Source organism: Camelus dromedarius, chromosome 3 (genome assembly GCF_036321535.1).
Source record: "Camelus dromedarius isolate mCamDro1 chromosome 3, mCamDro1.pat, whole genome shotgun sequence".
In the NCBI taxonomy this organism is placed as follows: Eukaryota; Metazoa; Chordata; class Mammalia; order Artiodactyla; family Camelidae; genus Camelus; species Camelus dromedarius.
In genome coordinates, this window is record NC_087438.1 from 107,197,675 (window position 1) to 107,222,426 (window position 24,752).

Genomic DNA, 24,752 nt, shown 5'->3' on the forward strand with positions numbered 1-24,752 from the left:
CAATATTTACAGCAGAACTATTTACAATAGCCAAGACGTGGAAGCAACCTAAATGTCCATCAATAGATAACTGGATAAAGAAGTCGTGGTATAGTTATACAATGAAATACTACTCAGTCATGAAAAAGAATGAAATAATGCCATTTGCAACAACATGGATGGACCTAGAGATTATCATAATAAGTGAAGTAAGTCAGACAGAGAAAGACAAACATTGTATGATATCACTTACATGTGGAATAAAAAAAATGATACAAATGAACTTATTTACAAACCAGAAATAGACTCATAGACATGAGAAAAAAAAACTTATGGTTACCAGAGTGGGGAGAAGGTGGGGAGGGATAAATTGGGAGTTTGGGATTAACATATACATGCTGCTTTATGTGGAATGGATGGACAGCGGGGACCTACTGTATAGCGTAGGGAACTGTATTCAATATCTTATAATAACCTATAATGGAAAAGAATCTGCAAAAGAATATATATATATATATATATGTATAGCTGAATTGCTTTACTGTACACAAGAAACTAATACATTACACATCAGCTATATTTCAATTAAAAAATAGTAGATGAAGCAGAATGTGTGCTGATATTGACAGAGAATGGAGCAAAACGTAGTGCCTAGCAACTGTAGGGAGTGTAATGTTAAGCCTGGAGGAGAGTTTTGATGGATCAGAATGCTGGATCCTGCAAAGTGTAGTATATTTAGGAATAGTTACTAACTCCCTGTGCTCCCCTGATCTCAGGCAGGGAAGGGAGATGAGTGTCTTCCTTATCCGTCCAGGTGCTCCGTGCTCTTGGGCAGTAGGACTTACCTTGGGCAGGGATGCTCGGGAGCCTGAGCTCTGGGTGGTCATGGTGAGCACAGTGGTGATGCCCAGGCCCACACGGGCTGGGGCTGCATCCATGTTGATCCAGAAGGAAATCCACGAGAGGATGACGATGAGCAGGCTGGGAATGTACATCTGGATCAGGTAGTAGCCCATCTGTCGCTCCAGGTGGAACCGGGCCTCGATGCAGGTGAATTTACCTGCAAGAAAGTACAATGCAACGGCGAGTAGCCTAATGGATAGGAACAAGGCTTTGGGGTCAGAACAACCTCGGCTGGAGTCCTGGTTCAGCCTCACACGAGCTGTGTCCTTAGGCAAGTGTTTGAGTCTCCCTGTGCCTCGGTCTCCTCATCTATGGTAATTGGGAATAGTGATGATGATAGTGATAAAATAATAACACCAGCAACCTCATTTGGTTACTCATGGTCACCGCGATGGTAAAAGATGATGCCTGTAAGGGACTTGGCACATCCTCACAGATCACCCGCCCTCAGAATGTCCCTTGCCATCATCCTCATCATCACTGTTTTCTTGCTTAGAGTGGGGATGAGTGGATCATTCTCTATCCTGCCAGGTATCTTCCCAAAATGTAACTTGTTCCTGCTCCTGCCTCTTGTAAAACCTTTCTTTCCTTCCGTCTCTCCCCACGCAAGAAGGTCCCCATTTCCTACAGGGAAAAGTTCCAAGTCTCTGGTCTGCCCTTCACACCTGAGCTCTCACCTGCTTCCATCCCATTTCCCTTCTTTCTTCACCCGACTCAGAACCCCTTACACTCCCTCCCTTGTCTGGAGCATTCTCTGCACTTTCACACTTCTGAGCTTTGAACCTGCCAGTGCCTCTGCCTGGAATGCCCTTCTTCCTCCCCGAAACCAGCCCCAGAAATCCTCCCTGTCCTCCAGGGAAGTTGAAATGTGAAGTTTCCCCCAGGCAGAATGCCTCTTTTTCTCTTGTTTCCCTCCAGCTCTGTCCCTTTAAGGCACAGCACGCTGAGTAGGCAAGTCGCTCTCTCTCTTTCTCTCCATCCTCTGCACCAGACTCCCAGCAGCTGGTCTCCTTCCATCCATGTGTTCCTGGAACTGAGCTGGCCATCCCATGATGGGGTCTCAGGGCCAGTCCTCTGATGCACAGTTACCACGGGGTTTCCTACAGCCCCCTGAACGGCACCTTCCACATGGGCCTTTTCTCCTTGTATCCACGGGGCAGTACAGAACTCAGCTCCCACTTACATGTGACTAGTGAGGAGCAAATGAGATAATGCCCGAGAAAGCGCTGTGTAAACAGGACAGGGCTGGGGTGTGTGAGAGTCAGTCAGGTGTGACTGTTTGGGCCAAGGGGAGTCACTGTTAGTGAGAGCACGGTTGGCCGTCCACTCCGTGGGCCCAGCATCCCCCGATGAGGAGAGCCCACTCTGGTCTTGAGCATTCGCGGGTTTTGGTATCCGCGGTGGGTCTTGGAACCAGTTCCCCTCAGATACTGAGAGATGACTGGACTGTTCTGAGTCTCAGCTTGTCCAGGGATGAAGAGAGTACTTTTAGAGGTTCTGAGGTGTCTGTGAGGTCACCAGAAAGGAACAGGTGTCCTAAACAGACTGGTGTCCAGGCTGCCTGCCCTTTTTCTGGGCCATCTACTAGTATCAAAACCCACAGTGGTTTCTCAGCCCCTCTCCTGCACCTCCTCCTCTCCTTGGCGCTGTCACTAGCCCTCTGTACACCTCCTGTGCACTCAGCTGTGTTCAGACAGCGATCCGCTGCCCGGCCCTCCAGCCGGCGTACTGACTGACTGCCTTTCGTCACAGTGTTCCACAAGCTCCCGCCCAGCCTGAGTCAGGGAAGGCAAAGCCAGTCTTGATCCGGCCGTGGTTCATTCCTGTGTTTAATCTTCCAACAAAGGCTGGGCTGGGAGCGAGAGATGAGGAGCTGAGCTAAATAGTGGGGTCCTCCCTGCCCACCTTGTAGCTCTCAGTCTAAGGGACCCTTGCCAGCTTCGCTGTTTACTAATCCTCATGCCACCTCTCAGCCTGTCCTGAGGTCTGGTGTGAGCATTCTCTGCGCTCTTTCCCTATCAGAAATGCCAAATGCCAGCCCCTCTCTGACGGAGACAGCTAGAGGTCCCCCCACGGTCAGCTCGTCCTCTGCCTTAGAAATGGGGTCCATTCTGAGTCGCGCACACTGCTACCTGGGATGAGGACTCCCTTGTAATGAGGTGTGGCCCAAGCTTAAGTTACTTGCCCCAGGACTCATGGGAGGAAAGCGTGGACGCCACTTTTTGGTTTCAGGGGACATTCTCCTAACCACTGGATAATAAATACCAAGCTCTGTCTACCACGGCTACCTCATAAGATCCACTGAATCAAGGGTTGAATAAATGTTTGCCACGACCTCTGGCCCCGGTTGGGGGGTCGGATCTGAGGGGCACGGCCCCTTGCACCCACCTGTGTTGTAATGCTTGGTGCAGTACCTCAAGTCCTTCTCCTCCTTCAGGATAAACTGGGGCAGAGTTAGTCCATCTGCCACCTGCACAGCACCCTGCTCCTGCCACTCAAAGATGAGGTCGTTCATGGTGTATCCAACTGGAATGGGATCAGAAGGAGCAGCCATCACGTTGGAAGCACTTATTTGAAGCATGTCAGGGTGTTAGGGTTAGAGACAGAGGCATCAGACACTTGATGGGACACATGAAACTCTTGCTTTTTTTCTCCCCACAAAGGAGGTTAAAGCTGGTGAATTGTTTACATCCACCCCTCAGCCTTTCTACCTCTCAGCCCTCCCAGCGTCCTACCTTAGCTTATCCTTTTGATGCTATCCCTGACCCCATGGTCAAATTCAGATGACCTCTGCTATTTTTTTCTTTTAATTGAAGTATAGTTGATGTACGATGTTGTGTTAGTTTCAGGTGCACAGCCAAGTGACTCAGTTATGTGTATATATATATATATATTCTTTTTCAGATTCTTTCCATTATAGGTTAGATAGGCAAGATATTGAATATAGTTCCCTGTGCTGTACAGCAGGTTCTCATTTATCTATTTTATATATAGTAGTGTGTATTTTTTAATCCCAAACTTCTAATTTATCCCTCCCCGCTTTCCCCTTCGGTAACCGTAAGTTTGTTTTCTGTGTCTATGAGTCTATTTCTGTTTTATAAATAAGTTTACTTGTATCATTTTTTAGATTCCACATATAAGTGATATATGATATTTGTCTTTTTCTGTCTGACTTAATTCGTTTAGTATGATAATCTCTATGTCCATCTATGTTGTTGCAAATGGCATGACTTCATTCTTTTTTATGGCTAAGTAATATTCCATTCCCTGTATATACCCTGACCTCTGCTATTTTTGCCTGCACACCATCTTTGCAAGCCTCCTCCTGTGCTCACAGCAGATTTTCCTCCGGGGAATGACTCCTGTGGTGTTCTGTCATGGGGGTTGCTATTAGTTGGGGGCTAAGGTGTGATGTGGTGACTCAGCCACGCCAGTCAGATCCTCTGGCCTGGGAGTTTGACTCTTGAGTAAAATGACCAAGTGTTCCAAGCTGGCCGGTACTGATCCCACAGGGGTGGTTCTCTAAAGGGATGGTCTGTTAGTTTCTGCTGCCCAAATGCTCTGCCCTGGTTCTTGCACTTTAGCTTCTCCTTCAAGTCCATGAGGAAGCCCTACGCCATTCACCTTAATTCCAGTGTTTAAATTGGTCAGACTGGTTTCTGTGTTTGCAATCAAAGAAGTGAGCCAGCCCGTCTGTTAAAATCTTGGTTCATCTGTGATCTCGTCCATAAAGCCTTCTCCAGACTCTCTCTCCTTCCCAGTCAGAAGGAAGTGCTCTTTCTGCCTTGAGGCCACAGCATTCTGTACTTTCCTCTTGCTGCCCTGTTAGAGTCATTTGTGTAGCCAGTCGCCTCTCTCCCCTGCTGGAGTGAGCGTCCCCCTGACTTATTCAAGCTATTTCTCCTCCATTCCTGGAGCACATGCTCACAAGAGACATGGACCTGTGCCTCTTTGGAGCGTGCTGCTGGCTCCAAAGCTGGACCTCAGTCAAACAACATAGAGAAAGTTAGATTTCTAATGCATTGTCTAAGAGCAAAGCCCCTCATCTGGTATTTTGGGCTACTTCTGTAATCTCCTGGGGTCCTGCAGTTCGGAGCAGCTGGGCGGGAATTTCTGCTGGTCCCACGGGTAAAGGGGAATCTAGCTCTTTCAGAGGCCTCATGCAAGGCACTCACAGCTTTCCAGTTGCATGATGCATGTCTGGACGTCCATGGGGAAATTCTTCAAGTCCATGGGGCAGGCCAGTGTCAGGGTGATTCTGAGGAGAGAAAGGAGTTCGGTGATGCTGCATCCGCAGACCAGGGGAGCTGTGCCTCCAGTCTAGCTATTACTGGAAATTAGTTATGTAGGAGAGGCTGAAGAGGTCAGGGAACTAGTGTTTATGGGAATCACAGATGTATATTTCCACATTCCAGATATGGAAATGAAGGCCCAGAGAGGGAAAGCAGGTTGCCTAAAGTTACAAAGAGTCAGTGGAACTTCTGGGTTTCCTTGGTGTCTGTCTGGCTTCTAGCCTTTAGCAAGTTGCCTGAAGGCCTGGAGGCCAAGGGCTGCCCCTATCCCTACTCTTGTGTGGGCAAAGCCTGTATCTCCAACCTTGCCAGACTGCAGGCATCTCCAGGCACACCTGCCGCAGGTGCTGTAAGTGGTTCTTGGCTGTCTCCCTTCCTACATCGAGCCTTCTGGGTGTCCAAACACAGCTGACTCACATCTGTGGGCTCCTGTTGGGGTCACTTGGGAAGTGCTGGGTGCCCCAGGCTTCTGGGCTAGCTGTTTATTTTGGCTTGTTCAACCCCTGCAGAGGCTGTAGCCTCAGAACCAGAGGAAATCAGTCCCCTTAACAGAGTGTGAGGTCTTCAGCTCGGCTGGGAGACAAGGCTTCAGCATCGAAAGGCTTTGCTGACACCTGAGCACCTGCTGCAGGGAATGGAGAAGAAAGGCTCTCAGAGCCCAGAGGAACTTAGGTCATCAACTCCCTTATTTGACAGGTGAGGAAACTGGGGTGCAGAGAAGGCTAGGCAGGGACGCATGGTAGGGCACACGGCCAGCCGATGGCTCAGCCAGTGTCCCAAACCATGTCTCCTGGCCTCTGGATTTTAGCTCATGGGTTTGCAGGCAGGTTTTCTAGCACTGCTGTCCTGAAAAGCCAACCCTAACACTTGAAGACACCTAATTTGGTGGTCTTGTGACTCTTAGCTGCTGGCATCTGGGCTGCAAATGGTGAGACACACAGCCCTGTGCAGACCTCCCCCTCTAGGTCTCACCCACAGCTCTGGATGTGGGCCCTTTAAGCACAAGATAGGAGCAAGGGAGGAAAAGGGACGGGAGTGGGAGGGGAAGAGGAGGGAAAAGAGGGAGTGGGAGGAGGAGGGGGAAGTGAAGGGAAAGTGAACGCAGTTGAATTTCTGAAGATAAAAGCTCTGAAGTGGGGCAGCTGTCACACTGCGTTAATTTCCTGAAGTTGAATGACCTTGGAACATCACTTTCTGCTGATTTGTCCTTCTGTCGTGCTGCACTGGGGTTTAGCTTCCCGGGGATATGAAACTAGCCTGGCTGCAGCAAAATCAAGCCAGCCAGGGCCTTGGTGGCCATTCTGAGCCTGTCCCCCTTCCAGTCTGGATGTGCACTGGGTGGGGCGGGCAATGGGTGAGCAGGGCCCTGTTGGCCTCTGATTCCAACCAGTCTGCCCCTCCTTCCCCTGCTGAGGTCCCCAAGGCCCTTTTCCCACCCAGCCTGCTCTTAGGAGAGACTCTGAGTCCAGTCACTTTCGGGGTTTAGGATCTGTGCATCCTCTCCTATGGGTCTGGAGACTTAAAGCTCACCTCTTAAAGGAAATAAAAACATTTATTCCCCTGAGGACCCAGAGGGGGAGGGGGAGTCATTTAGGACCAGTGCCCCTTTTAAGCTCTTTGAAATGAAAACATATTCATTCATTTATCAAAAATTTGAATGCCTGTTGAATGCTCTGCACTGTTCTTCTAGGCTCTGAGCAGGCATTAGATCCACACTAACTGATTATAATCTAGGCTCTGCTGCTAAGTAGCCATGCAAACTTTGGCAAATTACTTAAACTTTCAGATCCTCACTTGTCTAATCTGCAAAATGGGCACAATAAAGCCTGCTTCATAAGGTTGTTAAGAGGACTAGAAATAACACATGTAAAGTCCCAAGCCTGGTAGGTAAATCAGTGAATGGTGCATAGTAAGAATATAACACAGACATTGGTCCTTCCCTCTATGTCTTGGGAGAGGAGATTGGGAATTAAGTGGCGGTGGGGGAAAGGAGGGGCAGGAGAGTGTGGCAGGAAACTCTGAAAGTTGCCCCTAACCAGTATCTGCAGGATACCCTCCCCAACTGGGGAAGGGGGTCCCAGCTTCCTAGACTCAACGCGAGGTGTAGAGGATAGAAGAGGCTCATAGAAGGTTTGGAGCAGCCCTGGCTTATACCTGTGCTCCAAATGGACTACCCGGCAAAACTACGCCATTTGTGTTGAAGTTGCTGAGATTTTTCAGACTTTGTGCCTTTGTTCCTGCAACTTTTTTTTTTTTAATATGATGGTAAAACATTTGGCATGAGATCCACCCTCTTAAAAAAGGTTTAAGTCTTAATAAATGTTTAAGTGTATACAGTCTTGTAAACTCCAGGCACACAACAGTACAACAGCTCTCCTGAACTTGAAATTCACCTTAAGTAATCGAACTCTCCTGGGGGTGAGCATTGTCTTTGAATACTCCTTTCCCCATCTTGTTTTATTGAAATGCTGGGTAAGCTTGAGGGGCCTAACTTTCACCTCATCCCTGCAAATGATGCTTCCTTGTCCCCCTGGTTAAAATGAACCACTGGCTTCTAGGAGTTCCCCTGGTCGTGTAAGTAGCAGAGCTGGCTCTGCCTGTTCTGCAAGGTGTTGGGTTGCCAGGGCCCGTTCACCGCTAGCATCCGCTCCCAGAAGGAAGTAGGGCCAGGTACATTCTGAGGATGGAAGGGGTGAACCTGTACGGAACCCACCTGATGCTGTAAAGGACATTCCCGTTCCGGGAGATCCGCAGCAGTTTGTTGTCCGTGGTGATCTCGTGGAAGTGGGCCCCCTTCTCATTGGCAAAGAACAGGTCAGGTTTCCAGATGGAATCCAGCATGGATGGGTCCAGGTCCAGAGAGTCATCCGGGTATTCGTTGTAGGCCAGCCGGGGGTCGTTCCACTGCTGCCGCAGGAAGATGTTGACCCTATAGTCCTACAGCCAGGAGACAAGGAGGTGGACTCAGAGGCAGGCCCTGGGATGTCACATCCTGGAGGGGCCAGGTGCTTTCTGTTAGTGCCCCGCAAAGCCCCTTCTAGAAGAAAGCATCAGAGTGTGATTGCATCTTATGTCGGGGATGGGGGGGACGTAAAGTCTGTGCATCAAGCAAAAATCAAGGGAGTTAGAGTTATTCCTGAAAATCCTCAAAATGCTCAATTAAGTATATTCAACCTTGAACCAAGATTATTTAAATGTTATTCTTTTGGGGGAAATTTTTGAAAAATGAAGTTTAGACTGATGTAATAAACACCTGTTTTCATCCCTTTAACATTTTATCACATTTGCTTCACTTTTTATTACGTAAGAGAAATAACACGTTACAGATAAAGCTGAAATCCCCCTTTTATTATCGACCCCATTAGTGCAGTGATTCTCACGCCCATAAGGATTGAGTCGCTGTTCTAGACAGGTTGAAGGAACAAAAGGAAAGTCTAAAATTTGATACCTGAGCATTCAGACTCTTCTGCCTAATTTTCAGGCAGCAAAGGAAGGTTGGGTGGAAGGACTTCATAGTGTTCTGCTGGACCCAGGGTTCACACCAGTATGTTTTAACGCCAGCCTTCTTTAACCTTCTATAACTTGTGTCGATTTGTTTGTTTGGGGACGATTAATAGATGCCGTGGAGTCACGTTTGCTGGGGTCTAACCCTAGCGCTAAGTTGAATGCTCTCCTGTGGAACTGCGGGGTAATTACTCCACAGAAAACTAAGCCACAATCAAACCAAGTAGGGAAGTGTTCAATTCAACCAACTGTAATAGATTTCTTTGTTGCAGGACTTCTCAGAGACCTTAATGTTCTAAGAAGTTGTGTGTACCGCCAAGAGGCAAATAGAATATGCAAGGTTTCCTTGATTTAGTTTGGCCATAGAACTCTTATTTTGTGCCTGGTGCTCCTCTTTTAAAGAATATAGGTTAGGAATTGCTGTCCTGGTCAAAACTACCCCCCACCCCAATCACCTTTTTATTTTCCCAGATGGGGAAACAGAAATCCAGAGAGAACTGAGACTGGCCCAGTGTCTCTGAAAAGGCAGAGCAGAGCTGATTTTGGAACCCAGATGTCTTGCCTTCTAGTTGAGGATCTGTTCACCTGGTCTTAGAGGAACTTAAAGAGCCCACTTAGTTTCCATTCACACCTGAGATGCAATCCATGCTAGGGGTAGGTCTCCATGGCAGGAAACTGGGTAATGAAGTTAATAAATTTTTCCATTAAGAAAAGTTTTTAATTCTGTTAGAAAGGCATTGTAAACTTGAGCCTCATGAATATTCTACTGCAAGTAGAATTTGAGGTCTGTCTGTGTTTTCCCAGGAAGAAGGACATAGTGCTCTCTGTTGGATTCCAAAAGGGTTTCTAGTTCCCTGAAAGATTGACAACGTCAGTTCAAGTCCAACTTTAAATATTCTCATTCAGGGAACGATCTCCACTCCTAAGCACCTGCTACTGCTTTTTCTCTGAAGGTGCAAGATAAATGAGATTATGCTATATTTTCTTTCAGGGTTCTACTTCTAAATCCTAATCGCCCTGGATCTGTCATCAGCAGGAATGAGCTAAAACAAACAGCCCTTCTCCCTCCTTTCACCCTCACCCTGCCCGTTTCTCCCACGCCACATGCCTCATGCTGTTCGCCTGCAGAAATATCAATAGCTTCATAAAATGTTCCAAGGTATTTTATAGGATTGTTCCATAATTTAATTGAAGCTTCTCCCTCCAGCCCCATAGAAAATGACATTTGGTCTCATAATTTCATGTCTTGTAAGTCCTGGGGTGGAGGGAGAACTTCAGACCAGTCTGGGTATTGATTCTTTGTTTTTCCTGCTGATGGTGATGAACAGCTCCCAGTCTGGGCCCATCTGATCAGAAATAGCCTCTCTTTCTCCTTTGGATTTTATGTGAAATGTGTATGTGTGTGTGTGTGTGTGTGTGAGAGAGAGAGAGAGAGAGAAAGACAGAGAGAGAGACAGAGAGAGAGAGAGAGGCAGAGAGACAGACAGACAGACAGACAGACAGATGAGGCACTGGCAAGTCATGTCAGAGTAAACAGACTATGAACAGTTGGGCAGAAAAAGCCTTCAGTCCCCAATCCCCAGCTGCACTTTTGATGTTCTTGCCAGTGACATGTCAAGCCTGTTTATGTGGCTGGAAGGAAGAAAAGAAAGTGACATTTCTTCAAATGGCCTGTTAAGCACCCGGCACTGTTCTAGATACTGTCACATGCATTTAATTGCCACAAAACCCCTGCAAGCTATACGTTCAGATTCTCACAGCTAGATTAAGGAAACTGAGGTTTGGAAAGGTTGAGACACTTATCCAAGGCCCAGAGCCAGGAAGTGGCAGAGCTGGAATCTGAATCCACACCAGTCTAGCCTTGTGGCGTGAGAACGTGTTCATGACGTCCCATGGCTAAGTTCAGCCGCTTCTGTGTTGCGGATGCTTCTCTCATCCTCACTGCCCGCTCAGCCTAAGCCTTATCTCCTGCAGGAGCCTCATAGCCCCCCGGCTTCCCTGATCTCTTCCTCTTCTGATTTCCTAGCAGAACGGCATCCCTAGGAACATTTAACTGAGCACTTGCTCACCGTGTGTGTCTTATCGCCTCCACTTGATGGGCAACCATTTGAGAAGATGAAACTGACCTTGTACTTCTCCTGCAGCATCCCACCTGCCCACCCAGTCCGTGCACCCATGAGCTACCCAATATCCAGGAGGAGAAGGAGGAGGAGGCCAGAAAAAGTTGGAGTTGGGAGGGCTTTCCTCATTTTATAGCTGGAAAGACTGAGACTCAGAGGCATTTTCTAAGGCCACATAGCAATTCAGAAAAGACCTAGGATTAGAACCTGGATTTGCTTCACTAGGTCCCTCTGGTAAAAGAAGTTAGGCTAGATGGTCTCTAAGAACCCTTCCAAATCTAATAGCTAGTGGTTCTTAGCTTTTATTTTTTTCCGGCAACATTTAACGGAGCATCTAAATGCCAGGCACTGTTCTAGGCACCGCAGCATCTGCTGAGGACAAGAAAGACACATTTAAGCTGTCACAGCACTGACAGTGCACCACACTGAGATAAGAGCCGTGATGGGGTTAAGTACAGAGTGCTAGGGAGATACAGAAGTCGGGTCCCCCGTCTAGACTTGGGTGTGGGGGTCCGGGAAGGCTCCAGGAAGATGTGCTATTTAAGGTGAGAGCAAATATGGCTGAGCCAAAGAGGAAAAAGCATTTGGAGCAGTTGGAACTGCATCTGTGAGGGCCTAGAGAGGAAGCAAGAGCATGGCACTTTGGAAAGAGTAGCAAGTAAATGAGTAATGGGAGCAGGTGGAGGGAGCACGCAGGTCCGGAGGAGTGTGGACTTCATCCTGACAGTAACGTGGAATCTTCGAAGAATTTTAAGTAGGGGAGGACATTACGATGTTTGCATTTTATTAGTGATATTTTTAAAATATTTTATTTTTCTTACTACAGAAGTAATGCAGGGGGAGAGTATAGCTCAGTGGCGGAGTGCGTGCTTAGCATGTCTGAGGTCCTGGGTTCAATCCCCAGCACCTCTGAAAAAAAAATAAGTGACGCATGTTGATTGTTAAAAAAGAAAAAAAAAAAAAAAGGAAAAGAAATATACATCACCCGAAAGAAGAAAAACAAATTAAAAATCGTAGGGTCTCATTATGGAATGACTTATGAGAAGTGAGGGTAAGAGGCGTGGAGACTGTCTCTGGTGTCCGCAGGCAGCCGGACTCCTCCCAGGGACGCCGCTCCTCCCCTCAGCAGCCGCTACCCAAACAAGCTGCTGCATTGATCCGCTGATCTGCTCCACCCTCGCTGGTGAACAGCAGTGGGAAGTGCCTTGGGAAGGGATCAATGCAACGGGTGTAACAGGCTGAAAGCTAAATGCTGTTTTCCTTATTACTTATTCCTACACTCACGTTGGCCGGTGTTCAACATGCTAGGGGTCCGTGTTCAGGTCCAGGGGCTGGAAGAGCAGTATTTGAGTTCTCCACCCGAGAACCTCAGGTCGCACTTCCGGTAGTTGATTTCTGGGTCTCAGACTCCCCAGGGTGGCCCGTCTAAGTCCCAGGCGGGAGGGATTGCCAGAGCTCTGGCTCTACAGACTTTAGCCTCAACTCTCCTGGCTTGCCTCTGAGATTCCCCGATGGTCTGATTTCTGGAAACTGGGCAGCTTCCATGCTTGTAAGACCAAGGTAGAGCATTAACTCGTTCATTCTGTCGTTCAATGTTTATTGAAGGCTTCCTGTGTGCCACCCCCACACCCCACCTCCGTTATGTTTAATTTCAGACTCTAACCTCTCCCAGCAAACTCCTCCCAAGTCAGGATTGTGGTGAGACAGGAAAGAGCTAAGAGCCTGCAGTGTGTGTTGGTGGGAAGGGGGCGTGGAGGGCAAGATGTGTGACCACTGCAGCCAGAACCAAGAGACATCACCAAGAGGAGGACAGGGAGCCAGGTTCTTGTACCTTCTTAAGCCTCAGCCTTCCAGCTCTCAAAGGGGAAGCCTGATTCAACTCTGCAAACAACTCTGCTCTCAAGAGGAGAGCAGTGAGAGGAGAGCTCTAAGTATGAAGCAAGCAAGGCAAGCTATGGACTCAAATCTAACACCCAAAACTGAAAGTGATAAGGGTCGTAAGAGGCTCTAACCAGTTGCTCTTAGATCCTGCTGTCAAGTCATCAAGACTACTTCTGGGCAGGTTGGGTGAATTTGGAAATGCTTTTGGAGAGAGACTGGCATTTGAAATGGCCGCATCAGTTTGTTCTATCCTCCTGAAGTTAGCATCTCTGGATCTGGTATACTTCCGAGATGTGAATAGTATCTGTTTTCAGCTGGAAAGGAGGCCAGTGAGGTGTGAGGAGGAAGGACACGGGTGAGGAGCAACGGTGCAGAGCAGGACAGGACGTGAGGACCAGGGCTGCAGGCTTCGTGTACTTAGGATTAGGATGTTTGGAGCTGGGGGGTCAAAGGAGTCTGATGTGGAAGGAATGACACAAGCAAAGTGTGTAGGCGGAGCATTCCAACAGTTCAGTTTAGCTCAACCATCAGCTGTGTATGTAGTAATAGTTCCCCTTATTGAGGACCTACTGAGTACCATGTATTGTGCTAAGCATGCCACACACTTCTACTCATTTTATTTTTAAAACAACCCTATGACATAGGTATTTTCACCCTAATTTTATAGATGAAAAAGGCTCAGGGAAGTTAAGTAATTAATCCAACTTCACACAATAAATAAGGGAGTTGGAATTCGAATCTGATTTGTCTGATTATTTAAAGCACATGCTCTCAACCACTCTACTGTGGTAAGGCTGCAGATGGATTGAACTGAGGCTGTGGGTATCCTTAACTGCCAAACCAAGGTGTTTGGATCTTACTCTGCAGCCAGTTGGGCGTCACTGAGGTCTCATGCACTGGAGCAATATCACGGTTTGACTTTAGGAAGGTCAGTTTGGCAGGAATGACCATGAAGTTTTGGGAGTGAGAGAAAACAGACCAGGGAGACCTGTTCTAGGCTGTTGTGACAGTTCAGTAAAAGACAAGGAGGAGCTAAACTAAGACAGTAGGAGTGGAGAGTGGGGTAGAGAAGAGAATCTGTTCTTTGTCATCATCGTCTCCCTTTTCATCATTTTCATCATCAAATATTATAGGTAGATGTCTGTCTCAATGCTTTCATTTTACACATGGCCCAGAGGGGGAAAGAGACCCTGGGGCACACAGCAATTCATTGACTGTGGTGGGACTTGCAGACAGAAATCCTGATCCCCGTCACACTACTTTTCCCAACCACATGTACACCTTTGCAGGCAGGAGGAGGGGAAGCAAGGTGAATCTGCCAGCAGGCAGGCTCTGCTCTCCTTGGGGAAACTCTAACGTAGACCCGACTCTGACAGGGTTTGGGATTGAGATGCTTGAGAGCTAGACTGGTCTGCTGAGAGCCAGGGACCAGGGGGCGTTCAGAGTGGAGGATGCCCAGGCTTGGTTTACGAGCTGCTGCTTCCTTTCAGGCACTTTCCCAGACCTCTGAGAAGCACTGTGGAACCCAACTCATAGATGCCACCTCCATATGTGGGAAGAGTCAGCCCTGGTCTCCTGGCAGTCCTGCGAGAGTGTGGACCCGGCTCACTGACACATGTAGAGTTTCCTAAATCCTGACTGAGTGCCAGGTACAGCGTTAAGTGCTTTAATGAACGCCCTCTCCAAATTCTCACAGGGACACCATTGTATGGATAAACCAAGCCCGGGGATACTTAATTCTTTGTCTAAAGTTAGTGACAGAGTGAGGCTTGAATCCATGACTGGCTGACTCCAAAGTCTTACGCTTCTAAGTAGTACACTGTATTTGTTCTTTTATTAATAATGTCTCATACTTATTAGATGCTTTTTACTTTTCAAAGCACCCTCGCATCAGTTTTGTTCTATGAAGTCTGGCACGAAAGGGAGGATTCTTATCCCCATTGGATAGATGTGGAAACTAAAGCCCTACAAGGTCACATTCCCACCACTAGTCATCGGCAGATGTGGAATTGATTATAACAATGTGAATAATGCTGGTAGACTGAGATGTTACCAAGTGCAAGGAATGATGCTAAGTGCATTGTGTGTGTTACCTTATACTCACGATAATCTGGTGAAGTAGGTTCTAGTATCATCCTAGATGATACTAGAACAATTGGGTAAATCAAGGCACACAGAGGTTAAAGTCCTCTTGCTGACATCACACAGCTAGTAAGTGGCAAAGCCAGGATTTGAACTCATGATGTCAATGCCAGAGCCCAAGCATTTAACCACTAGACAACACTACCCAGAATCTCCCAGAATTATACTGAGCGACAGTTTCATGACACCTCAGTGCCCTTGGATACTGCCCCTGGCTGCTCTTACAAACCTGTGGGTTTGTAGACACCCACAGTGAGCAGGAAGTATGGAAAGGACAAAGGACAAAAAGCTTCTGTCCCGGGTCCAGCAGCCCACTAGAGCTCCTGCCTCCTTCCTGATTTGCCCCTTGGAGCTGACCCATTGTTTGCCCTATGCTCAAGCCCAGTGCTGGCTGGCAGTCTGCTCACATCCTGACCGTTGCCTGCCTCCTTAGCTCCAGAAGCCTGCTCCGTGCCTTCAACCTCTCCTAAGTCAGCATCCTGCCTGGCGCATTCTCACTGGGGTCTCACACAATCAGGGCTACATTTGTTGTAGAGAACTGTAGATGGTTTGGGCCAGTGGAGCTGAGCATCCTTGTTTGTCTTTAGGGGATCACTAAAGTTCAGCGTGAGTTTAATAATTACATAAAAATGCTTATAGCAGCTACTTTTATTGGGTGTCTAACATTTCTTAGAGCTTTAAATGCATTGTCTCTCTAAACTTTTCTTCAACCTAGCACGCTGGATATTATCATACTCATTTTACAGAGGAGGAAACTGAAATTCAGAGAGATTAAACAGAGGTGAAGTGTCTTGCCCAAAGTCTCACAGCTAGTAGGTGCCAGAGCAGGAACATGAATCCAAGACTGTCTGGCTCCCAACTTCACATTATTTTGACAATTGCATGCTGCTTCTCTATTTCCTCTTTTAAAAACCAAGTTCCTAGATGAGTAGGGAAAGAACTATGGTAGACCCAGTGTATTGGGACCTCACTGAGCCCATGTGGCAGGTTGGCTCATACATATCCTTATAGTCAGTATCAGGTGGAGAACTTTGGATTGTGATATTAAAGTGAGGTGGGTTTGTCACTGATTGCCAAAGGGTGCCAACTGAAGGGTGGACGTTAACCTGGAAAGAGGAAAAAGAACAGTATTTGCATACAGGGCATAAAACTGGGACACAACACTAGCAACCTCGGCGATATGGAGGATAAGGTTGGTCTCTGAGAGTTAAGCTACCAGCAGAGATGAACGCGCAGCAGAGAAATTCGGCGAGCCCCAGCGTCAGTGCAGTGACCCCTGTGTACTTGCAGTGAACAGGTGTGCGCTGGTAATGTAGTAAGAGGAACCCTAATTTATTGTATCATGTCTTGTTTAGAGAACTATTTTATAAACATATCAGAGACGTTCATTGTAGTATAAGAAAGGCCAGTTTGAGGAGCAGGAATTTGGCAGGTGATAATCCAGCATCATCTGAAGGACAGGGTCACATGACTTGGGATAACACCATCTTTTGTCTCTGGAAAGAAAGTTTGCATATCATGAGGGAAGGACAGTGTCTTAGCCCTCTCCCTGGTCTGGGTGAAACTGTCATCAAGGCTGTCTACTTTCCTTTCCTCCAATTCAGTATGTCAAAGGCAACTTTTGATTTGCTTTCCTGGTATTCGGAGAGTGGCAAGGGGGTGCTTTTATAGAGGACACAAGGATTGCTATTATTAGAATGGGAAGCCCTATCAGTAAATAACTCGGCAGTCCTATTTACCCACTTCAGTCTTCTGTGGGTTTGATTGTCGTTAGTCAGTCTTGGTGAATCTGATCTGATGGAGAGCCAACCCTGGGCTGCCGTAAATTCACAAGTGTGATGCCTCTCTTGGTGGCGTATTGGAGAGAGTCACCCAGCAGGTGATGCTAAAGCTGCCTCTAACCCTGTTTTTCTGCCTGTAACCCACTCTAACGGCGTTTCTGAGGGCTCCCTCCTTGGCTTTCTCTTGGTCTTCAGTTTACCAAGGCTTTGTGGAGTGTTAAGCCACGTCTAACTGGATGACATTTAATAGACTTTCTCTCGGATCTCCCAAACCCCAGAGTGTAAGAAGTCACTTAGCATTAGCTGTGTAGTGTAATGAAAGTGTAATGGGAAAAGCAACAACTAGTAAGGGTCTCATCCTCAACAGCAACCAACCCCACACAAAATCTAGGGATAAACCTAACAAGAAATGTGTGTCTCTCACACGCACACACACACACACACACACACATATATATATATGACTCTAAAACTTTACTGAAAGGCACAAATGAATGCCTATATAAATGGAGAGGCATACCACGTTTATATATTATTGTTATGATGTCAATTTTCTGCAAATTAATCTATAAACTCAGTGCAGTCCCAATCAAAATCTGAGGTGATTTCCATAGGCGAGCTGATTCTGCAGTTCATGTGGAAAAAGAAATGGGCTGCAAATGTTAAGAAAACCTTATAAAAGAACAAAGAGGACTTTCTCTACAAGACACAGAAATCCAGCGCTAAGCCATAATAGTGCAAGGAGTGTGGTGTTGGCGCAGAAGCAGACAAACAGCAATGAGACAACAAACTGAGACTGGAAAGAGACTGAGGTACACAGGGGCACTGCGTGTATGAGAAAGACAGCATTTCTAATCAGTGGAGAAACAGTCCCTGCTTAAGAATAATGCTGGGACAATTACTATCTAACCAGAGAAAAACAGAGGTAAACCATCACCAAATACTTTACAGAAAACCAAACTCCACATGGATTAAGCAGGTACATGTGAAAAAGAAGCCTATGATATTATGAAAAAAGCTCACTATGCCAAAAAATATGCAGAGACACTCAAATTCACGAGGAATCTGGAGTGAAAATTTAAAATGGCAGTGAAGTACCACTTAAAAAATCCCATTTGGTAAATTTAAAAAGCTTGGCTAGTATCTTGGGTCAGAAAGGAGAAAGAGAAATGAGGACTGTTGGGGAACAGTAAGTTACTGACACTTCTTTGGAAGTGAGTTGGGCGATAATATTTGTCAAAATAATTTTAAAAAGTGCATGTCCTTTGATAAAATGACTCCACTCCTGTGATCTATCCCAGGGAAAGGTGCACTGCTGCACTGTTTGTATTAGTGAAAAGCTCCACCAATCTACAGGTCCATGAGGAGAAGTCTGGTCAAATAAATACCATAAAACGATCGTATGTGGAATTTTACAGGCAAGCCATAAAGTCTGGAAACATTGATTAAATCATTTGGTCATATATCAATAATATATAATAAACCACTTCTTATGTTTATAATAAGCATAATAATAAATGTTTAATAATAATAATAAACCACTTATTATATTTCCAAATTTGGATTAAGAATGAGATAGATCTATGTTTGTAGTGTGGAGAGATTCTAAGACATGGTGAGGCGGAAAAAGCAAATTGTATTGTGCAATCCTATTTACACAAAGATGGGTAATGCACATAAATGGATGTGTAATCAAGGAAAGGAGACCAGAAGAATGTACAAGAAAATGTTTGCCTACAGCGGTTATCTTCGATGGGACAAGGGGAGAGGGTGAAGCAGGGGCATTCCTGTTCCCTCTCTTCTCTTTTTTATTGGATTTACTACAAAACCTTGTTTTCATCTGTTACTCATATGCTTTAAAACAAGTTCCAGAGTTTTGCTGTCCATAAGCTTAGTGTCAATCAACATTGTGACTTGTTACCTAAACCGAAATGTCTTGGTGATGGTGTGTGTAGAAATGGTTTTAGGGTTCTGAGGAGGGTCCCAGAGCTGCCTTGGAAAGGCAGATTGAGGAAAAGACCATGGGAATTGAGATTCCTGGTCTCGGCTCCACTTCATCCACAACAGCCCATTCTCAAAAATCAGTTCGTTAAAGTGCTACGTAAGATTCAGGTTACACTGAGGTATCACCTCACACCGGTCAGAATGGCCATCATTAAAAAAATCTACAAACAATAAATGCTGGAGAGGGTGTGGAGAAAAGGGAACCCTCTGCACTGTTGGTGGGAATGTGGTTTGGTGCAGCCGTTATGTAAAACAGTATGAAGATTCCTCAAAAAACTAAAAGTAGATTTATTCTATGATCTAGCAACCCCACTCCTGGAGGGAACTCTAATTCAAAAAGATACACACATTCCAAAGTTCATAGCATCACTATTTATAGTAGCCAAAACATGGAAGTGACTTAAATGTCCACCGAAAGATGATTGGATAAAGAAGTTGTGGTATATTTATAGAATGGAATACTACTCAACCATAAAAAATAATAAAACAATGCCATTTGCAGCAACAGGGATGAACATGAGATCATCATACTAAGTAAAGTAAGCCAGAAAGAGAAAGAAAAATACCATTTGATATTACTTATATGTGGAATCTTAAAAAAAAAAAAAGGACTCAAATGAACTTATTTACAAAACAGAGACAAACTCACAGACGTAGAAAACAAACTTACAGTAACCAGGGAGAGAAGGAGACAGTGAGGGATAAACTGGGAGTTCGGGATTTGCAGACACTAGCTACTATAGATAAAATAGGTAAACAACACTGTATAGCACAGGGAACTATATTCAATACCTTGTAATGGCCTATAATAAAAAAAATACGAAAAAATGTGCAGATAAATGAATCACAATGTTGTACAGCAGAAATTGACACAAAATTGTAAACTGACCATGCTTCAATAAAAACAAACAAACAAACAAAAAGATTCAGCTTAAAAATGAACTGTGGGGGGGCTGTTGTCAAAAACAATGCTTTGAACCCACTAACTCAGAGTAAGGACAGGACTGGCCCCACTTTGCTCTGCTCTGAGCACCCCTGAGGGCTTGGGTTCATTTCTTGGCCTTTCATCTTGAGATGGGAATGGATGCGCTGGATGTACTCTGCGAGCACCTTGGGTGGTAAGGGGACTGAGAACTGGGAATGGTCTAAGGAGCCAGATGTAGGGGTGGGGGGGAGCAAGAGGACTGACCTCAGTTCCTGGAAGGGCTGTCAGGTGCAGAAATTGGCTCTGTGGCCCCAGGATCAGAATGAAAGCCACGGGAAAATGGAGATGTTGGAGGTGTCCCAAGATGAAATGGGCTGCCTTGAGAGGTGCAGGGTTTCCCATCCCTGGAGGTGAGCAGGGAGAAACTACTTGGCCACAATGTTTGTGGCAGAGGTTCTGACCACAGGTGGGTGTTGAACTAGAGAACTTCCAAGTTAATTCTCTCCATAAATATTGATTGAGCTTGTATGGTTCAGGCAGTGCACTGGGCACTGGAAGTGTAGGGAATGATTGAAAGAGACAAGGTCCCTGCACTCAATACAAAAGCAGTCAAAACAGCAAACTAACAAGCAAACTTACTTTTTAGATATTACTCTGAAGACAACAGAACGTGATGTGACAGTGACTGGAAGGGGGAACATTTTTGATAGGGAATCAGGGAAGGGACCTCTGCAGCGGTATCTGAGCTGGCCTGAAGGATGAGAAGGAGCTGATCGTGCGAAGATCTTTCTGGGCAGAGGGAACTGAACGTAGTAAGAGCACTGAGAAGCTGTTGCAGGATTTGAAGCAGAAGAATGTGGTGATCTGATTGACGGTTTAAAATTATCCTACTAGCCACCATGGGAAATGGGAGGGGACACAGGGAGGAGAGGCTGTTTCAGTCAAGCAGGGGAGAGACGGTGCCAAGTTTACCTAGAGTTGACAGCAGCAGACTTGGAAAGAAGTAGATGGATTTAAGTTTTATCTTCTATGATTCACAATCAGTTCATACATTCAGCTGATCCCAGTTCATTCATCAATTGATTCATTTCAGTCAATCCCAGCAGTAGGCAGGCATTGTGAAGTGGCTGCTCCCTAAACAATGTGTTAACTTTAATGGTCGGACATGAGGGGCATGTCATCTCCTTCCATGGTAGCTGTTTTCATGTATCTTGAGGTCTCATTTGCAAATACCCACAGGGATGGATAGTCAAGGTCTTCCCATGATACCAGTTCTGATAGAACAGCACAGATCCGATCTGTTAGCCAGGCCAGAGTGCAGAAGCCCAGGACGAGGCCATGACCTCCCATGACCCCGTTATCTGCTTGGCTCTGCAGCCTCTCCTCTTGCCCCCAGCTCAGGAGATGGACTAGGCCAAGGCCAAGAGCAGGGTTCCAGGATTCAGGCAGCCTGGGGTAATGACTGCTGATGACATTTATTGGCTGGAAAAGCTTGGGTGAATTAAGCCTCTCTGCGTTTCAGTTTCCTCACCTATAATAAAGGATTGTTATGAAATAATCCCCATAATTTGCCAGCCACAGATGCCTGGTGCTTAGAAAAGTGCTCAATAAATGACAAACACCGCTGCCAGCACCTCTCCTTCCCTTTACAGTAGAATTATCTCAAAGAATTATCTTCCCCCTGTCTTTGCTTCCTTTTGTCTCTTGCTTTCTTCCTGCTCCTAAATTACATTCCCTAATTTCATACCAGATCCTCTCCTCCCCTCCCCCACCACCAAACCCCACTGGACACCATTCTCTTTTCCTGCTTGACTTGTCTCCTCTTTCAGCACTGCTGAACACACACCAGCTTTTAAAAGCCCCCTCACCTTTGCATCATTCCACAAGGCCATTCTCTCCTGGAAGGTTTTAACACGGAAAGTACCACGATCAGATTTCTACTCTAGAGAAATCACTCAAAATCACACAACGGCGTTTTCCCAGGGTCTGGCACATGATACATATTTATAAAATGTTGTGTAATATTAGAAAAAATTTTAACGGAAGTACTTGAGATTGAACTCAGGACCTCAGGCATGCTAAGCATGCGCTCTACCACCGAGCTCTACTCACACTCCCAAAGTGTTGCTATTGGTTGCCATAATTCTCTGTGTTCCCTGGCGTCCTGTGCACACGTCTGTAACCCCACTCACCACACTGCGGTATCAGCTTTGGTATTCTTGTCCACCGTCTCCAATAGCCTCCTTGAAAGCAGAGACCTACTGTTCACTGGTGTCTGGTTCCTGCTTACTCTGGGGGACATAAGGGAGGATACTTTTCTTCAGGCAGGGCCGTGTGACTTCCTTCGGATGGTGAAATGCGAGCAAAAGTGGTACATGTCGCTTCTGGGTAGAAAGCATTTACTTGCCAGTGTTCAGCCCTTCCCTGCCTTCTTCCCTTGCACGGCAAATGTGAAGTCACACGTTGACATGGAAATGCAAGGCTCAGCCTCAGCCACGACGTGGGGGACAGCAGTCCTAGAGAGCCCCCCCCCACCCTCTGATCTATAGCAGACTTTAGGGGAGTACGTCAATCGTTGCTGTGTTAAGACACCGAGATTTCAGGGTTGTTTGTTGCTACAGGAGAGCCTAGCCTAATATGAGCAAAACAGATCTATGTCCCTAGAGCCTAATGCCATATTCAGCACAGACAGTATGGAACCCTGAAAATTGGGGTGGAAACAATAAATGAATAAATAGGGAACACAAGGAAAACACCAGAAGGGTTAGTGGGGAGGGTATAGCTCAGTAGTGGAGTATGTGCTTAGCATGCATGAGGTCCTGGGTTCGGTCCCTAGTACTTTCATTAAATTAAAAAACATACAAACAAACAAACAAACAGAAACCCAGAAAGGTGTTTCCTTATGCTTATATGTGGGAGTCCTTAGCTTATTACTTAGTTAATAATCCTTTACATTTTTGTCATGTTCATAAAGTGCTCTCATACCTGTTTCTCACGTATTCTGCACATCATTCCTAGAGCCAGGTGCCAAGGGGGAACTGAGTCTCAGTGGTATTAAATTGTGGCGGTGCTAGAACTCAAACTCTGGTCTCTGGATTCCTGGTTCAGGGCTCTGTCCATTGCCTGCTAATATCTACAAATAAGGCCAAACTTGTGAACTGTAGGTGGACAGGCCATTGCCAATTGCCAGGGGTCCTGGCCACGGTGTGCCTGTCTCTGTACCAGGGTAGCCTGGCCCTTGGCAAGAGAGTCTGGAGCACATGTCCTGATAATGAAGATGCTAGGATTCATGCCCAGAGGACGTCAGTACACATACACAGACACTCTGTCTGCACACACACACACACACACACACACACTGTCTCTCGCGTCTGTTCACATTTACTTGCACGAGAATTCCAGCCTTCTACGTGTCCCCACATGTACACACTCACATGTACATCTGTGCACATGTATAAATATACCCACACATGGATACACATTTTTTTCTTACAGCCAAGGACTGATACACATTTAAAGATTCTTTCACTTATTCACATGCTTTTGTATGTACACACATTCACACGGACATGCATATAGGCTCAGGTAAATGTGCTGACTCGTGCACACACATACCACAAACATGCACATTTGCAGCAACACGGATGGACCTAGAGATGAACATACTGTGTGAAGTAAGTCAGTTAGAGAAAGACACACATCATATGATATCACTTATCTGTGAAATCTAACAAAATGACACAAATGAACTTACTTACAAAACAGAAAGAGACTCATGGGCATAGAAAACAAACTTAGGGGAGAGAAAATGCATATCGGTGGTTACCAGGGGCTGGGAGGAAGGAGCCAATAGAGGGAAGGTGCTTAATGTGTAAGAGGTTTTATTTTGGGTGATGGAAATATTTTGGAACTAGATAGAAGTGGTGTTTGCACAACACTGTGAATGTACTGAGTGCCACTGAGTTGTTCATTTTAAAATAGTAAATTTCCAGGTTGTGAATTTCACCTCAGTAAATTATTTAAATAAATACATAATGAAATGCCCCCCTCCAAATTAACTTACTGGGGGGAAAAAAAAAGAAAAAAACTTACGGTTACCAAAGGAGAAAGGGAGGAGGGTGGGATAAACTGGGAGTTTGGGATTGGCTGATACAAACTACTATGTACAGAATAGATAAACTAGTATATATTAAAAAAAAAACCCTTATGTTAAGATAGACAGACAACAGACAAATCATACACACTGATAAAGTCAGTTTTTCCTTAAAAAAAAAAAAAAAAGACATACAGATGCTGCAGTGCACACACTTACTTGTGCTGATAAGCATGTGTCCAGACAAGCTGGATGGTTCCCTCCAGGTTTGAGTTCTAGATCTTTTATTGACTGCCAAAGGTACCACTCTAGACCAGGACTCTCTTCCCTCTTCTCCCTCATCCATTCCTGTTCCAACCTCTGTCTTTGTCTTGCTGCACAGACTCAACGAGAGTCGCTGGAAAGGTCAGATGAAGGCCAGCCAAACTCAGCCGAGAATGGCTGGAGACCCCTGTTGCTTTGCTGGCTGCCTTCTCTGCTCTCAGGTCTGTCAGCTCTGGTGAGCAAAGCCAGGCCCTGGGAGGCAGACCGTCAGGCCTGGGGGCTCCAGCTGTTTGTAGAGCTACTCTGCACTCCTGCTGCTCTTAGAGAATAAACACAGCCTGGAAGGCTTCTGACGCTGGGACTATGTCCATGTTGCCATGAGCCAGGATGCACAACCAGTTCTTTGCATGGTTGGTGAGGCAGAGCCCTGGGCGTGTCTGTTCAATGAAGTTCCCTTTCAGCTGTAACTTTCTTATGATGAGAAAAAACAAGTGAGGTCTAGGTAATCCAAAACATCCAGGAATTAAATATTTACATTTGGCTCAGGAGAACGTGGGTTTTGGAGTGACATAGATCTGAGTTCAAATCCCACTTCTGCCACCAATTAGTCATATGTCCTTATGGAAGTGACTCAACCTTCCTGAGCCTCAGCTTACTTATCTGTAAAATGGGGATGACATGTCCTGCCTTGTAGGGGTTGCTATGAGGTCTAAATGAGATGAGATATGTAGAAGTGCTCTGCACACTGCCTGGCACACTGTAGCATTAAATGTGTGGTTGTTGCTCTTGTTATCATATTAATACGAGTCCAATCTTGGCCTCTAAGCATATTCTGAGTGACAAGGAAAGAGGCTTGAATGGGAA

The 24,752-nt window shown here is 46.0% G+C and overlaps 1 protein-coding gene and 1 long non-coding RNA gene across 3 annotated transcripts in view; one reads left to right on the forward strand and one right to left on the reverse strand.

Moving 5' to 3' along the window:
• LOC135321023 (uncharacterized) overlaps window positions 1-24,752 on the forward strand; it is a 92,331-nt gene that overhangs the window by 20,597 nt on the left and 46,982 nt on the right. The gene's annotated exons all lie outside the window — the stretch shown is intronic.
• The window catches only part of GLRA1 (glycine receptor alpha 1), an 80,408-nt gene that overhangs the window by 13,044 nt on the left and 42,612 nt on the right, over window positions 1-24,752 (reverse strand). For both annotated transcript variants that reach the window (XM_064484472.1, XM_010987271.3), the window contains exons 4-7: window positions 7,888-8,111; window positions 5,058-5,140; window positions 3,271-3,408; window positions 825-1,039 (exon numbers count right to left, since the gene is read on the reverse strand). In XM_064484472.1, the coding sequence (XP_064340542.1) occupies window positions 825-1,039; window positions 3,271-3,408; window positions 5,058-5,140; window positions 7,888-8,111 (660 nt within the window). The remainder of the gene's footprint in view (window positions 1-824; window positions 1,040-3,270; window positions 3,409-5,057; window positions 5,141-7,887; window positions 8,112-24,752) is intronic.